Below are 15,207 nucleotides of genomic sequence, written 5' to 3'. Positions count from 1 at the left end.
ATTTTAAGAAATCTTACCAAGCAAATTTTCCCTTGTTCTATTGGCAGATTTTTCTGCTTATTTCAAGGTAAAAGTAAATTGAAATAAGGTTTTTTTCTTGTTTTTGGAGGGGCATTTTTTTCCAGTGAAGCATTAAAGCACAGTTATAATATGGATGACTTATGAACCTCTGAAAAATGTTGTCAGTTTTCTCTGTTATGTCCTTTTGCTATAAAGTAATGAGTCAGAGAACAGGTTGCATCAAATCCACTTCATCGTCATGTGTTTGTTGAAAATAAGAATGCAGACACTAAGTTGACTTAAGTTTTTATTCACAGATTTGCGCCCTTGCCACAAACTCCAGCTGTTCAGTCACTTTTTAGGTCCACAAACAGGTCCCTGACACCATAGAGGCTTCTGGGAGTTTCATTTCCCAAACCACAGAATGGTGAAGAAAAACAAAAAACCCTCTGACAACATAAGCAACTAGCCCATCACTAGTGTTCTGGCAAGAGATGCCTAAGACACAATATGTTGTTTGTTAGCTGTCTTTAAATATTGTAAGGATATGTGTGTGTGTGTGTGTGTGTGTGTGTGTGTGTGTGTGTGTGTGTGTGTGTGTGTGTGTGTGTGATGCTCATGTGTGTATGTGTTGAGTTGTTATAGTTTTGCAGTAACAAGTTAAGAAGGATAATGTTTTCCCTTACCTCTTCATTCCTCAAAATATTTAAATAAGTTAGTCAAGTAGAAGCCAAATTGAATTGCCACTGTTCCCTCTCTAGTGTGTGAAGTCAAAATGCCACACTTTGGGAAATACTCTTTTTTGGATTGTGCTGAGAGTTAGCCGAGAAGATGGCTCGCACTCTCACGTCTGTATGCTACCCATGAAGGAACAGCCAAGAGGCGTATAGCTTAGCATGCATAGCACATTGACAGGAAATGGAAAAATAATGAGCCTAGTCCTGGCCCCTGACCAAAGGCAACAAACTACTGACAGAAGCACCTTAAAAGAACATCTTATTTCATTAAAGCTGGAGTAGGCAACTTTGAAATAGCAAGATCAAGCTGCACTCTGTTAATTAAGCAAATGTGTTGCACATGGTTAACAGTCATTTTATGCTCAGCATTGTTATTGTGAGCCTGTTAGCTCGCTGATGATAGTATCAAGTCAGAAACTCTGTTATTCTGCTACAGACTCAAAGGTTTTGATGTTATCTTTATGTAAAACAAAGCTACTTACATTAGATTAAAAGATAAGAGAGGTGCATCTTCTCATCAAGCTCTTGGCAAGAAAGCAAATGAGAGTATTTACCAAACTGTTCAGCAATCCCTGAATTCCCTGATGAATGTAACCTGTTGAGCCAAAATGATTTCATCTAAAGTAAAAATATTCACAAAGAAGAGCTAACACTACAAAAACTACGTACATGTTAAAAAACAAACATTAACAAAAATATATAAAACTTTCAAAAGTTTTGAAAGCTGTAAAAAAATTTACACTTATGTCACCATGTTAAAACTCATAATATAAGTAGAAACAAATGTCTTATCTACAAATAAAAACTAGCTATTCAGGTACATTGCTCTGATAGAGGATATTTTACAGCAGGAGGAGCGCACTAAGAGGACTGCTGTGGTAATGCTGGGCTTGATACAGGTGGGTAGAGAGAACACATGATATATTACAGTTGGCTGGCATTGGAGGTCCTTGTCAAATGGCTTGAAGGGGTACTGAGAGTGGGACGCCCTCACCACACAGTTCCTGATTGTTGCTGATCTCCCCTGACTATGAAGGCTGGAAAGTCCAGTGATTCTGAAACAAGTATAGTAAACGTCAAAAAACAACTTTCAAAAATACCAAAGTGCATTTTTTTGAGTAAGTAGTAGACGCGTGAGCACTCACCAAGAGGGGAACATCAGTTCCAGGTCTCTTGTCCACTGTGGAAAAAATAAAATGTGATCAACTCTCAGGTGATTCTTCAGAAAACACAGAGCAACAAACACATTATTATTCATTCACAACAATGACAATAAAGATCTATTCTATTCAGGATGATTACACTGGTAAAAGTGGATGACACAAGAGATGACACCACCATGAACCGTGACGCAGATCCAGACTTAACCTTGATTTACAGATTCTACATGCAAATGCAGACCAGATGTTGGTATTCGAAGTGTTCTGGTTTTGGTTGATATCACAAAAAGCATCATCCGCATGCGTTTCATCCGGCATTGGCTATATTCAGTGAATAAGAGGTCTTCTTTAGCTTGAATCGCCTCCATCACAAGTAACTTTCCTGACTCAGAGCTTGAAAGCACATTGGTGGTTAGAAGAGGCAATGATGATGGGTGATGGATGATGGATGAAGGATGTAGACAGTGACAGGAGAGACGAGAACTGAGTTTCAGCCAACCGTCATATGAAGTGAAAAATGTTGCATTGTAAAACCTGAGTGAAAAGCAGAACATCGCAAAAACCTACCAAAAAGTGTAACATGCACCAACTCCACCTTGTAAAGTCTGTAAACAACTGACCTGTTGGTTAATACTTGGTAGGTTGTGTACTTACATTTTCCCAAACCAAGAGAGATCTGTGAATTCCTCCAAAGTGACGCTGCGTTTCACTCGGTCGCTAGAAGTTAAAACCTTCCTGCCATTCTGCCGGCCTCCTGCATGTACATTTCCCTGACGTTCACTCCCCGTCCCCTGCCTCTATTTACTGCCCCTCTCGCTGGACCTCGGGCCTGTCACCTCTGACCCGATGAGGGGCTTTGCTCAGGACTGTAGTCCGGATCAGAGTCTAAAAATGCTAGCATTACAGTTGTGAGTACTAACAATAGCCGTGTTTGTTTGTGTTTCTTACTTTCACGATGATAATGTTTTGGTGAGGACCGGTTTTGAATCAGTCGCCATCATATGGCGCATGGGCATGTGAGCCGGGGGTGTCGTTTTGGAGGAGCTCCCAGGGGAGAGGTTAGACGGAGTCCTGAGGACATGATGCTACATTCAAATTCATGCTAGTTTTCCGTGACTACCAACCCTAGCTTTAAACTTTTCAATAAGTTTATTTTTTCATTGTTTCACTTTGAAGGTGCTCTTTAGACCATATCACCTTGATGTTTACTGTTTCTCTTTAATGCTAATAACAGTCCTAGATTTCTGCTGATTCTTGTCCTACAGCCAACATGAATAAAAAGATGGAGGGAAATTTCCTGGGTGAAGTCAGATTGATGAGGATTAAGTGGTTTGTGGTTCTCAGATGTTTTTTGACGTTGTTAGATCAGGGTTAGTGGACAGTCATGACTGATTACCAGTACCTCATCGACGAGTTCCTTTGGGTCACCAGTCCGCATAGCTTGGGGGAGCAGAAGCCCGAGGGAACCGGGTCAGAGTGTCATGATAGGGGGAGCTAAATGTACTGCACAGACACACACACACACACACACACACACAGGTACACACATACAATTCAAGAATCCATTGTAAATATAACACCAGTGGAGAGATGCGGTAGATATCTCTGCTGGTTTTCAATCCTACAGATTATCCCTCCACCAATTAGCACCGGGGCATGCAAGCAATAGAGACTCCGCTCATACCTGAGCACAGCGAGGTCTCCATGGATTTCACACACTTGTTCACCATGATTACCTGTATTACCCATACTGCAACACAAGAGTGAAGGTGGACAGGTGAGAGAAAGAATGGGAGGGCTCCATTGGAAGCAAGAGTGATCCTTAGAAAGTATCTCTCATGATGGAATTAAAGTCGAAAGATTGAGGTTGAAGACGGAGGACAAGACAATGAAATGAAGATCCGAGTGAAGAAAAAAAAAGGCAGAGCTTTTGATTTCTGATTACAAAAGTAAGAAAGATGTGCAGAGATCCAGAGCTCAAGTATTCCATATGAAACAGAGGAGTGGACAAGAAGACAGGATGTGTGAATAACAGACAAACATTAGAGGGCAACAAGCCATGGGTAAGAAGTGCTGGAGAGAGACGTGGAAACGTAATGAGGATCAAATAAGAGGAGAATCAAAGAACAGAGGACAGAAAAGAGAAGGATTAATTAGTTCCATTATGATCTGAAGGAAAGATTCAGAAAAACTAGAAAAAGAAAGTCTATCAACAGTTTTCTTTGCAGCTGGATGAACACGATGTGTCTGTGTCTGGACTCACTCTTCAAAGACGTCCTCTGTGTCCATTCTTCTGTAATACTTGGCCAGTTTGACAGAGAAGATGATACTGGGAAGAAGAAGGATGCAGCAGCCTCCCAGACCAAACCAGAATGTGTTCTGAAAAAACAAACAAACACATTTGAGGTCAATTTCATCATTATGAAATAAGTTTTACGATCATTTGACTGAAGTTTGTTATGTTAAATGTACACGTACAATCTGTGTTGACGGTACAAGAAATCAGTTAATAAGATACATTCCTCAGTTTAGGCGTGAACAGCTTCATCTTGTAAGTGCTGAGTCAAGTAAAGTCAAGTCAATTCAACTCTTGATAATATCTGCGTCAGTCAAAAATGTATCCCCTGCAGGTACATTTGATGTTCCAACGGTTATTTCTCTTTGCTATTTTGTAATTAATAAGCAGAGCTTGGCTGCACTCAAAAAAAGCAACATGGGTGTCTGTTTTATCAACATAAGTACAACATGTAGCTTCTATTATATTAATTCATGTTTAGTAGTTAAACATTTTTAATTCATGTAGTTTTAACACGACATTCAAAATCCTTAAAACTACAAGATTGCTTTATGTCGACACAACCTAAAGGGTTTAGTTAGGAATCCCATCTGCAATACCTCTCCAGAGCAGAAGGTGGCAGTAACGTGCGACATCTATGGTGGAGAAATGTTTTAATCAGTAAGCAATTATTTTAAAGGCTACCAAGTCAAAATCCATATTTTTTGTTTGTCATTGTTTGCCTTCTCTGGGGAATAGAGTTCTATTCCAACAAACCCAGTCTGCTTTGTGGTCTTCTTCCAAACTTGACACCAACTGGGGGTAAACTAAGTTAAACTGCTAAATGTAAACATTCTTGATATGTCAAAAATGTCTTATTTGCTCAATAATTACTAATTTAGGGTTTATTTTCACACGATAAAAAGGTTTGTCTCACAGTTCAAATCATTTCTGATGATTGAACATATAGGCTGCACAGTGGTGCAGTGGGTAGCACTGTTGCCTCAAAGTTAGAAGGTTCTGAGTCCGGTGCCTTTCTGTGTGGAGTTTGCATGTTATCCTTGTGCATGTGTGGGTTCTCTCCTGGTACTCCGGCTTCCTCGCACAGTCCAAAAACATGCTCACCAGGTTAATTGGTCTCTCTAAATTGCCCGTAGGTGTGTCTGTGTGCGTGAATAGTTGTCTGCCTTTCGCCCGAAGTCAGCCCGCAACCCCGAACAGGATAAGTGGTCCAGATAATGGATGAATTGAACTTACTTTAGTTTTGTTCAGTCAGCTTGATTAATTAGTGTTATTGTACCATTTGAAATTAAGTTGGACCCAAACATTGCAAATAGGTAATGGTAACGTCAATACTTTATGTTCACTCAACATATTTACAATTAGTTGGTTCAACAAAATTGTGTCTTGCTAACTGAAAGCATTTTAATTAGGTGGAAATTCTTTCAATAATTTTTAATACGTTCACCCAACAAATTATTTATTCGAGACTAGGAATCGACGCTGAAATAGCCTGTTGTTTTCTTGTTCAACATCTTTTTTAAATGATTGCACCATTATCAGAGGATCATCAGATTTTGCAGCTGCATCAATCTGAACCTCACAAAACATTAGAAACAACTGCAGGTGTTCTTCACCCAATAAACTGTATGAGGACACAAAGATAAGATCATGGAGAGCAAACAATCCTTTTCATTTGTGAGTTAAAAGAAAATATAGCAATAGGTCTGGCTTATATACTTATATACAATTCAAGTATGTATGCATTCATTCTTTCTATTTTATCATAGCATGAATTAGGATTTGGTTCCTTTCTTTTGTTTGATGTCTGATATTTGACTTCCAATATGTTTTCCAATTAGTCTGTACATCATAAAAAATAATGACTGAAGGGGTGTCCTTGGCATTTTCATTTCAAAGACATGGAAACAAGTAAGACAAGAAATCTATACATTATCAGGCACAATCAGTGGAGAACATATAAATACAAACACATGTGCACACATGCAGCTGTGGCTGCAGGCTCACTGCTGGGGCACTGATATATAAAATCTGTTTATATTAACCACAGTCTGTGGCTTGTATAAGCTCTCATTAAACTCTCATAAACTCACATGCCTGACATATAACTGATATGTAAATATGAACCTTTAAGACTCCTCTGGGGTCAGAGTGCAAACAGTGAATAATCTGTGTGTACTTAACTCCCCGCCCTGCCTCAAAAACAGACTTTATCTCATCTCAGTGTGTGCATGTGAGTGTGCAGAAGGCTCGAGAACATACTGTTCTCATACGTGTGGCCCAATGACTCCGCAGCCTTCATCGCTCCCTCAAACAGTCAAAGAGCCGTTTATGTTTCCAGTCGGAATCCAAATACATGTGGGGAACATGTTCAGTACATACAGCTGCGAAATGAATCAGAGCGCCTCTATCACACTCACACTCACACTCACACACACACACACACACACACACACACACACACACACACACACACACTGATAACCACATAGTGTTTTGGTGCCTTACCACTGAATCGACTATGAAGCCGCATCCTACGATCTCCATACTGTCAAAAATGTTACTGATGGGTTTGCACTGAGCCACCTCTGAAGTCAACTGTGGATAAAAAATACACACATTAAGTACAGTATACAGCAACAAGCCCAGAGTTTAGATTACAGAGATGAATGGATGACGTCAAATGTAAAACCCAGAACTTTCCGGAGATGTGTTTATCCAAGGAAAGACTGCACTTATGGCCATTTTAGTCCCTTCTGGCTTATCTGTCCTTGTCTTTTTTTATTCATTACAGACTTCTGATTCAAATCAAAGCGGCTCCCCTGACTGATAAATTCCTCTGGATACAATTTCCACTTCCTTTATACAGAGAAACCAGACCATTTTAACTTGAAAGAGAACAGCTTGATTACTGAAAGTCAGTTTATTAGTACAGCCTCAATGAGAACTTGACAAACTTAAGCAGAAACACAATGAGACAACACAAACAAAAACAGACGCCATCATCTTACACACAATCTTTTTAGGGGATTCTGAATAACTGATGTAAAAAGCTTCACACAGCTAGGGCACAACTATAAATCCTTAAAGTGTAGCTTGTTTTGAAGCACCACTTACAAATAGCTGACTCAAAAAGCCTCATGCATCACGAACTATACAAACAATAAGTGTATTCCAGCCCTGTGATGGGTTGGCGACCTGTCCAGGGTGTACCCTGCCTTCCGCCCGAAGCCAGCTGGGATAGGCTCCAGCCCCCATGACCCCTGACGAGATAAGCGGTCAAGATAATGGATGGATGGAAGTGTATCCCAGCTGTGTTCATCACTTTTAAGTGTCAACCTGAAAAAAGTATTGTCGTCTTTGCTACTCAGTATTTGGCAGAGGTTTCCCTCTCTGCAGCATTTTATTCATTCAATTGGAGAATCTGTTTTCTTATATTGCTTGTTTATCATCTGTTTGCATCTGTTTTCTTTAGTTACCGTTCCTTGAGCCTCCAGGACCTTCAGAATATGTCGAGTTTCAATGCTCATTCACAGTCAATGAGTGCAATTCAACACTACAGGAACACCTGATGATTTTGGGTTGATCTGGGCTTTGATAATTCCACCTTCAGATATTATCTGCACTGTACATTACCAACCTGTTATCTTTAAAGCAAGACAGCAGTAGTGTATAAATAATACAAATCATACTCACCGAGTTTCTGACCCATGCTGTGTACTGTTTGAAGTATCCCACTAAGCTCTCTGTGTAGCCTTTTGTCTCCTGGACACAAACAGAGAGAACATGTGTAAACAAATGTTTAACTGGAGAATGCTCTGGAAAAGTGCATACAAATTCTGATTTGTCTCAAAGCATGTTTTATTTATTTTTTAAAGTTATGTTTTGGGCATTTTTGACTTTATTGGATGGGCTAACTGAAGAGAGACAGGGAATGTGGGGAGTAGAGAGTGGGGGGGGGGACATGCAGCAAATGGTCGAGGCCAGGAGTCAAACCAGTGACCGCTGGGACGAGGACTATAGTCTATGTATTTGGGGTGTGCGATTACACCGCTGGGCCAACAGTGACCTAAAGATGTTTTATTTCTTGAGATGCTTGTATTCTCACCATAGGTTGGATTCATAAGATGGTGTGGTGAATCTAACACATCACATTCAAATGTAATGTAATGTATAATGGAATATCATATCTTATAATATTATATTGAATACTATTGTATGGTATCATATAGTGTTGTACCATATCCATGCATAAGTTAAGATGAGCGATTTCCAACAATTATACGTTGTATATTAACTTGCATGTAATCACAAGCTAGATTTCTGTTCAGTGTTTATTTGCAGCTTAATTCATAGAAAACAAGGCCTTGACTGAACTGAGGAATTATTTGAGGGTTATTTGTTGATACACACAGCATCTTATATTATCTAGCTAACCAGAAAGAAGTAACAAACAGGGCAAGACATGTATCCACACAAACACAGCCCTTAAATGTGCATAATATTGTTTCTAAGTACCTGTTTTACCACATGGGAGGCATTGTGAGTGATGAGGTACTCTGCAGCATCAATGGCACTCAGGATATTTGTGACCTTGACCTTAAAGGGAGAGAGAGAGAGTAATATTCATTTTATTTCATTTGAGTGGTGATTGTGCAATCACTGAACAATTATTCCAACAGTCCAACGATCAAAGTTAGATATCGGTGCACTGTGCTCACATTATGCAGCTTGCATAAAGTGTCATGTTGTAGACTTGTATAAAATATATGCATCAGGTATTCTGTCTGTTTGTTCCTCACCGGTAGGTCATTGGATGTCCTCTGCAGCTGCTTGATACTCTGACTCATAGTACTCTGTGAGAAGAAAAAAAAACACGGTTAGCAAACAAACTGTAAATGCACATCTAAATACTCATTACACTTATTCAAACACGTCACTGACACAACATTGACAACACTGCTAAGACACACAAGCACAATGAACACTGTCACGGTGATGTGTATCAACAGCAGCTTACCCGCGCTCTGACATATTTCTGTTACAGGTTAACAAAGAGAAAGAGAAAAAGAGGAAAGTTGGGATCAGCCAACAGCTAAGTCCACAATGTTGGGCTGAAGGCACAAAACAAGATGTACTGTGTTTAATCTAAAACGTGTGATCTTGTTTGTTATTTGATAAAGCTTTAACATTGATATTTACATGCATTTTACATATGTTGTTGTAGTTTGCAGGAAATAAGGAATGATTTTTGTTGCATATTATTTGCAATCATCTGTATGAGATGTTAGAATAAGTGTTAAATTGTACTTAGTACCACAATAAAAAAGTTTTGTTTGCTTCAAAGTGCTGCATAAAACTTTCACCTGCCTTAAATAGTCGACTCTCTTTAAGAGATATGCTGCAAAATACAACATCTGTACAGGGATGGTGTTATTTGGAAATGTAGAGGATCTGTTTGTATTTGCTTGTAAATAGGTACAAAGTGTACAAAACTAGTGTGTAGGGCTTCAGTGTTTTTGTTTAGTTGGAGAGTTGATTACCATTGCTTGCTCCATTGGAACCACTTGTTCTCTGTGAATCTGTCTGATACTGCTGGCATGTCCTTTCAGTGCGTTTTCCAGAGCACCACGTGGCTGTTAACAAACAAATACACAAGAGCAAAAAAAATACAGCAATCTGTTACAACTGCACATTATGGAGTTGCTTTAATATCCTATGAAGCTTAAGGATACCTTCTTTAGATATCCACATACAGTAATCTCTCTGTGGCATTTCCCATGTGCTTTAAATGGCACAGTTCCTGTACATACCTGTATTTATGCTATGTATATGCCATAAATGTGTCAGTGTGTGTGTTCAGAGTGAATGGACAGCTTGTTCAGGACTACATGCCTGATCACAGAGCATGAAGTGAAAAGCCATCCAGAGAGACTGCTGCACTGTACATTTAGACCTTTTGGTTTCATATTTCTTCTGCTTTGTATCTCATCTAAGCAGCGTAGAAATTGTAAATCTTCATTAAATAAATAAACCAAGAATATTATAGACAGTTAGAACAATATCATAAAGATGTTTTTCACCTTGATGTTTTTTTTAAAGCTGTTTTACGATTGTAACTCAAACATGTCTTTAAGATTTTGTGATTGAAAAAAAAAAAGTGATCATCTTGGTGCTTTATTTTAATAATGAGACTCACCAGCTGGTCAGCCTGAGCCTCCAGGTTGGTAGAGAAGGACAACAGATCCACCAGAGTGATTCCCTTATTTACCTAAAACAATAAAAGAAAGACATTTATTAAAGATGCAGAGTTAATATACAGTAACTGAAGTTTATTGACGTATCTGTGTAGATTTGGTGATGTCCTATGCAATATCTTTTTTTCTTTCACTTTTGGTAATACCATCTTTATTTTCTTACATGCATAATCATAATCAAATAAATCCAATACTCAATGGAAAAGGATAACGCCCCAAATGTCTCTTCCCAAAATGAATTCTCTTAATCTTGCATTTTTATCCAGGTAGAGTTAACATAAACATTTGCTGATTGTATTTGCGTCAAAAGTAGTATGTTAAAAAAATGTCTGAGCTTTCTTTTAACATATCATCTCAACTTTTATGTCATATTACAGCAGTAATACTCATGTTCTCTTAATTATTATGACATTAATACAAAGGAGCAATAATGACATACAAGATGCTTGACAATAGGACAACACAATGTTTCCACCTGACTTAACTTACTCTAACCTTTGGTAAATGTCTCTGCCCTCAAGTTTACACTATGGGGACCTGCTGTTTTTCATCATCTGAGGTAGAATCTCAACAATTTGATACAATACAAATTTGCGCGCACACACACACACACACACACACACACAGATTACCTCAGCCAGGTAGGCATCATAATCAATTTGTCCAATCCCAGAGTTGGCAAAGTTCAGGAGGCTGTCTCTCCCAGCTTGCTCCAGCAGTGTAATGTCCTGCAGGTCAACCTTAACGCTTTGAAACACATTGGCCAGATCCCTGTTGTACTGTAGCGAAACACACACACATGAACTCACAGGTTAACAGGATGACATTTCATTTGTTTTCATCAATGCATCAGTGCTGAAACTGACACTTACCACAGTTCTGTTGAGGAAAGAGTTGATGTTGAACATCGTCTCCAGCTGCAGAGCGTGGTAGAGACCGTTGTTGTCGTAGCAGTCCCTGAGAAACAAATATGATGATGTTGCTCGGTCAAAGTTCTCCAGTGTAAATGTACGTGTTTATCTACTGCTCGGTATTTTAGTTTTTGGGTCTTAAAAAATGTAGTAATTTCTTGATGGTTATTATGAACATTAAGGAACTGATTATAGAATAAATTGTGTGAAAACAAATACAATTTGCAACAAAAAGCCCCACTTCATTTATGTTTCCATCAATTTAAAGAGTAATTGGCACTTGATTAGCATTAAACCAGAGCCATAATCTTGTAAACTGATCCCTGTCCACCACCTAAAGCGCCTATGATGTGCATGTCAGCATTAAACCTGGACCATGGAGCAGCAAAAGAAGATGCTCTGGGGGAATGCAACAGTGTTGACTTGTTCCTAAATTCCCCAGATCGCAATCTAATGGAGGGAGATGTGCAGAGGGATGTGCTGGACAACCAAGTCTGATCCATGGTGGCCACACCTCACAACTTACAGGACTTAAAGGATCTTCTGCTAAAGTCTTGGTGCCAGATATGAAAGCACGCCTTCAGAGGTTTAATGGAGTCCATGTCTCAGCAGGTTAGGACTGTTTTGGCCCTCATCTCCCTCTATCCCCTCTCATTCCCAACACGGCCTCAGCAGATGGCTGTCTAACATGAGTCTGGTTCTGCTCAAGGTTTCTGCCTGTTAAAAGGAAGTTTGTCCTTGCCAATGTAACTTGCTAAAGGTTGCAAAGTGCTGTGATCATGGTGGACTAAGATAAGATCAATATAAATCATATCTTATCTTGATGTTTGGCATTTTTAAATTAGATAAACAATAAGTATGGTCTAAACATGCTCTTTTTGTAAAGTGTGAATTGGTGCTATATAAAGATTGATTGATTGATTGATTGATTGATTGATTGATTGATTGATTGATTGATTGATTGATTGATTGATTGATTGATTGATTGATTGATTGATTGATTGATTGATTCATCTAAGAGGGAGGTCTATTAGACTGGTGGTGATAGTGTTTTGCCTGATCATTGTATAGTGCAGTGTCAGCTGTTGGTATGTTACCTGTACATGCTTCCCAAAGTCAAGTCAATGTTCGGATTCTGAAACAGCATCCCAGGGAGAAAGTTCTTCTTTGCAGGATGAACCAAGTACGGTGTGTCTATGATCTACACAAACACAAACACACACATGTATATTCATCAGCACACGGCCACAGTGTTGCAGTTATGTAACATTATCCTGCTTAGGCAAAACTCCTTCCAAGATAAACACAGAGAAGATCAGAGAGGAGATGATTGAGGAGAGTGTGCATTCAGTACCTGGAATAGCTGTCGGTTTGCTAGAGGTTCACAAATCAGCTTCTCCACATTACCACTGACGACAAACAAGGTGGACACCATGCCCATCAGGACCCAGGCAAAGATGAAAGAGAAGCCCACTCCACTGGAAGAGCAAAGAGACAGAGGGTGGAAAACATTGTCAACAAGAGAAATCTGCCCACCTTCTTCCACCACTTTCCACCATACATCACAACTATATGACATATTTGCTTAATTCATTTTCATTAGGTTTGTTCTTCAGCCAAATTAAGTGATGCTTTGTTTCCACTTCTGAGTTGGCAGTATGTGCCATTTACCAGACATCACTTTCATGGATTATAGCTTGTACTATAGTTAGAAGTTACATCTTATTTAAGAGTCAAAATGTCAGCTGTGAAAGCTTCATCCAAACTCTACACTATTAGACAGTTGTCTTGGTTACATACGCCATTAGCAGGTTGCCGCCGGTGTTTGAAAGGCAGCCTCTCGTTGTTGGTGTAGCTTGCTTGTCGTAGCCACAGGTGCCACAAAGCAGCCCCAGGAAGTTGAATGCAACGACCAGGATGACCATACAGAGCACTGCCACACCGCCAATCCACCTGTAGTACGGAAACATACATGCTGACTTATAGAGGCTTAATGCAGTCTAAAACATTGTTGATAGAGTGAACCAGAACAGAAAAGTCACAGAAAAAACAGTTAAACAATGGTTTAAAGCTTGCATTACAAAGTCAGGAGGGGGGTCACAGATTTGGTTGATAATTCTGGAAGAGTAACCTCTGTCTTTCCTTGATATTGGCTGCTTTAAACTTAAAACCAGGTCTTCTTCCTTTTACTAAAAACTCTCATTTGTGAGGTTAGCTCTTCCAATGTGGGAGATTTTGGCGCATTGCTTTGATATTGCAAAGACAAACCTGTAGAAATCCATTTGGTCAATCTGTGGGTAATAGGACTCAATGTTTTTCTGCCCATCAGTTAGGAAAATGGTGAAATTGACCAGAGAGGCTTCCACTGGAAACATCTTGGAGAAGCCGTTAATCTCTGTGCCGATCTTATCCAGCATGTTTTTCACACCTACAAACACAAAGAGAAAAAAGAAGCAAGAGGAAACATAAATTCGTGCCTGTAAACTCTGAGGAAACAAATAAAGAAAGGAAGAGGGAGGGCTCGTCTTGCTCAAAGTGAAAAGAGACTTACGAGGTAGAGCTGTGATTCATCATTCAGAAGTGTGCAGAGGAAGGTAAGAGAAGAAGAGATCAAAGAGAAGAACTAGTCAGATTTAATCTAATATCATTTGTAAAGGAAGAAACAACAGAGTGTGTTAGACTGACACAGTAAACACAAAAAAAAACACAAATGTATACCTGTGACAATGTTTTTAGTTTGTTCTTTAACCAGTCTTGGCGTATCATTGAAGGATGAGTAACCCTGGTGATGAAATTTAAAAAGAAAAGAGGAGTGAGAAAAGATACTATGATCCAGTGTGTTTTTAAAGGAAATGAAATGATGTGAAAAAGAAAGTGTGGATGATCAAAAGGATGATAATGATGAAAAGCTTGACATGGGGACCAACCTTTTGTACAATGTTGCTGAGGTCTGTTTTAAGGATTAAATTGACATTAGCCAAGGCATGATTGACATCTGAAAGCTGAAAGAGGGAAGTAAAAAAAAGCATGGAGTTACCAAAATGCTTGTTACAGCTGTTTTCAGATTCTGATTCTGATTTGATGTGCCAGGGCCTGTCTTCAGTGTTTCAGTACCTTGGAGAAATCTGCATTGATTCCCAGCTGGGACAGCGTGGAGCGGATGGTGTTACAGGTATGAGATACAGCTCCATTAGTGCAGGCGGGGTCTGACAGGGTGTTTGAGAGAGAGGCCCGCTCCCCCGACAGACTGGCCCGGAGTTTCCCCGTTTCTTCCTGAAGCACCTCCAAGGAGGAGCTGACATTCTCCAGGGCCTCTTTGGTCTCACGCATGGCTGTAAGACAGAGAGAAAGTCAAACTCAAAATAAAACCAAATCATTCACCACAGTGGTACACAATTTTGAACAGCTACACAGATTACACTGATCACACATCAACAGAACACAAGGGGAACCCACAATAGAAAGCTTTTCACAAGGTACAACAGTGGTTTAGGATTATGATCTATAGGATTTAAAACACCATAGACTCACTGACACCAAGTCAAGAACCGTACAAAACTGAATCCAGATCAGCTCTAATTACCTTTAATGGCATTTTCAACTTTCGCTATAGTGAAAAAGAAATGTGGAGTACACACAGAGCAAGAGGGAAAGTTAAAACTGTGAAGATGTACCTTTAAAACACACACCAGGATACTGTAGTCATACAACTGTATTAGTAAGTAGCATTTCCTTTCTCCTACTGTCAAAATGTAACAATCAGACTGTGTATGAAGTGCTTCATAGACTGATTATCGGGCCGATTATTGGCGCCGATATTCGGCATTTTGACCATTATTTTGACGG

General features: G+C 39.4%; 1 protein-coding gene across 7 annotated transcripts in view; it reads right to left on the bottom strand.

Moving 5' to 3' along the window:
- Nucleotides 1-294: 294 nt before the first annotated feature.
- The window catches only part of prom1b (prominin 1 b), a 35,211-nt gene continuing 20,298 nt past the window's right edge, over nt 295-15,207 (bottom strand). Inside the window, exons 8-28 of one of the 7 annotated variants that reach the window (XM_034686836.1) lie at nt 14,476-14,693; nt 14,289-14,363; nt 14,080-14,143; nt 13,913-13,921; nt 13,630-13,789; nt 13,162-13,314; nt 12,716-12,839; nt 12,459-12,562; nt 11,323-11,407; nt 11,083-11,229; nt 10,393-10,464; nt 9,737-9,829; nt 8,996-9,049; nt 8,712-8,792; nt 7,890-7,958; nt 6,702-6,791; nt 4,161-4,276; nt 3,582-3,647; nt 3,300-3,400; nt 1,883-1,917; nt 295-1,792 (exon numbers count right to left, since the gene is read on the bottom strand). In XM_034686836.1, the coding sequence (XP_034542727.1) occupies nt 3,322-3,400; nt 3,582-3,647; nt 4,161-4,276; nt 6,702-6,791; nt 7,890-7,958; nt 8,712-8,792; nt 8,996-9,049; nt 9,737-9,829; nt 10,393-10,464; nt 11,083-11,229; nt 11,323-11,407; nt 12,459-12,562; nt 12,716-12,839; nt 13,162-13,314; nt 13,630-13,789; nt 13,913-13,921; nt 14,080-14,143; nt 14,289-14,363; nt 14,476-14,693 (1,859 nt within the window). In that variant the 3' untranslated portion in view covers nt 295-1,792; nt 1,883-1,917; nt 3,300-3,321. Of the gene's footprint in view, nt 1,793-1,882; nt 1,918-3,299; nt 3,401-3,581; nt 3,648-4,156; nt 4,277-6,701; nt 6,792-7,889; nt 7,959-8,711; nt 8,793-8,995; nt 9,050-9,736; nt 9,830-10,392; nt 10,465-11,082; nt 11,230-11,322; nt 11,408-12,458; nt 12,563-12,715; nt 12,840-13,161; nt 13,315-13,629; nt 13,790-13,912; nt 13,922-14,079; nt 14,144-14,288; nt 14,364-14,475; nt 14,694-15,207 lie in introns of those variants that run through there. The other 6 variants (XM_034686838.1, XM_034686837.1, XM_034686840.1 and 3 more) reach the window with 6 other exon arrangements.

The sequence above is a fragment of the Notolabrus celidotus genome, chromosome 7 (assembly GCF_009762535.1).
Source record: "Notolabrus celidotus isolate fNotCel1 chromosome 7, fNotCel1.pri, whole genome shotgun sequence".
NCBI classification, from domain to species: domain Eukaryota; kingdom Metazoa; phylum Chordata; class Actinopteri; order Labriformes; family Labridae; genus Notolabrus; species Notolabrus celidotus.
The sequence above is the reverse complement of the archived record's forward strand: the minus strand, read 5'-3'. Positions and strand labels throughout refer to the sequence as shown.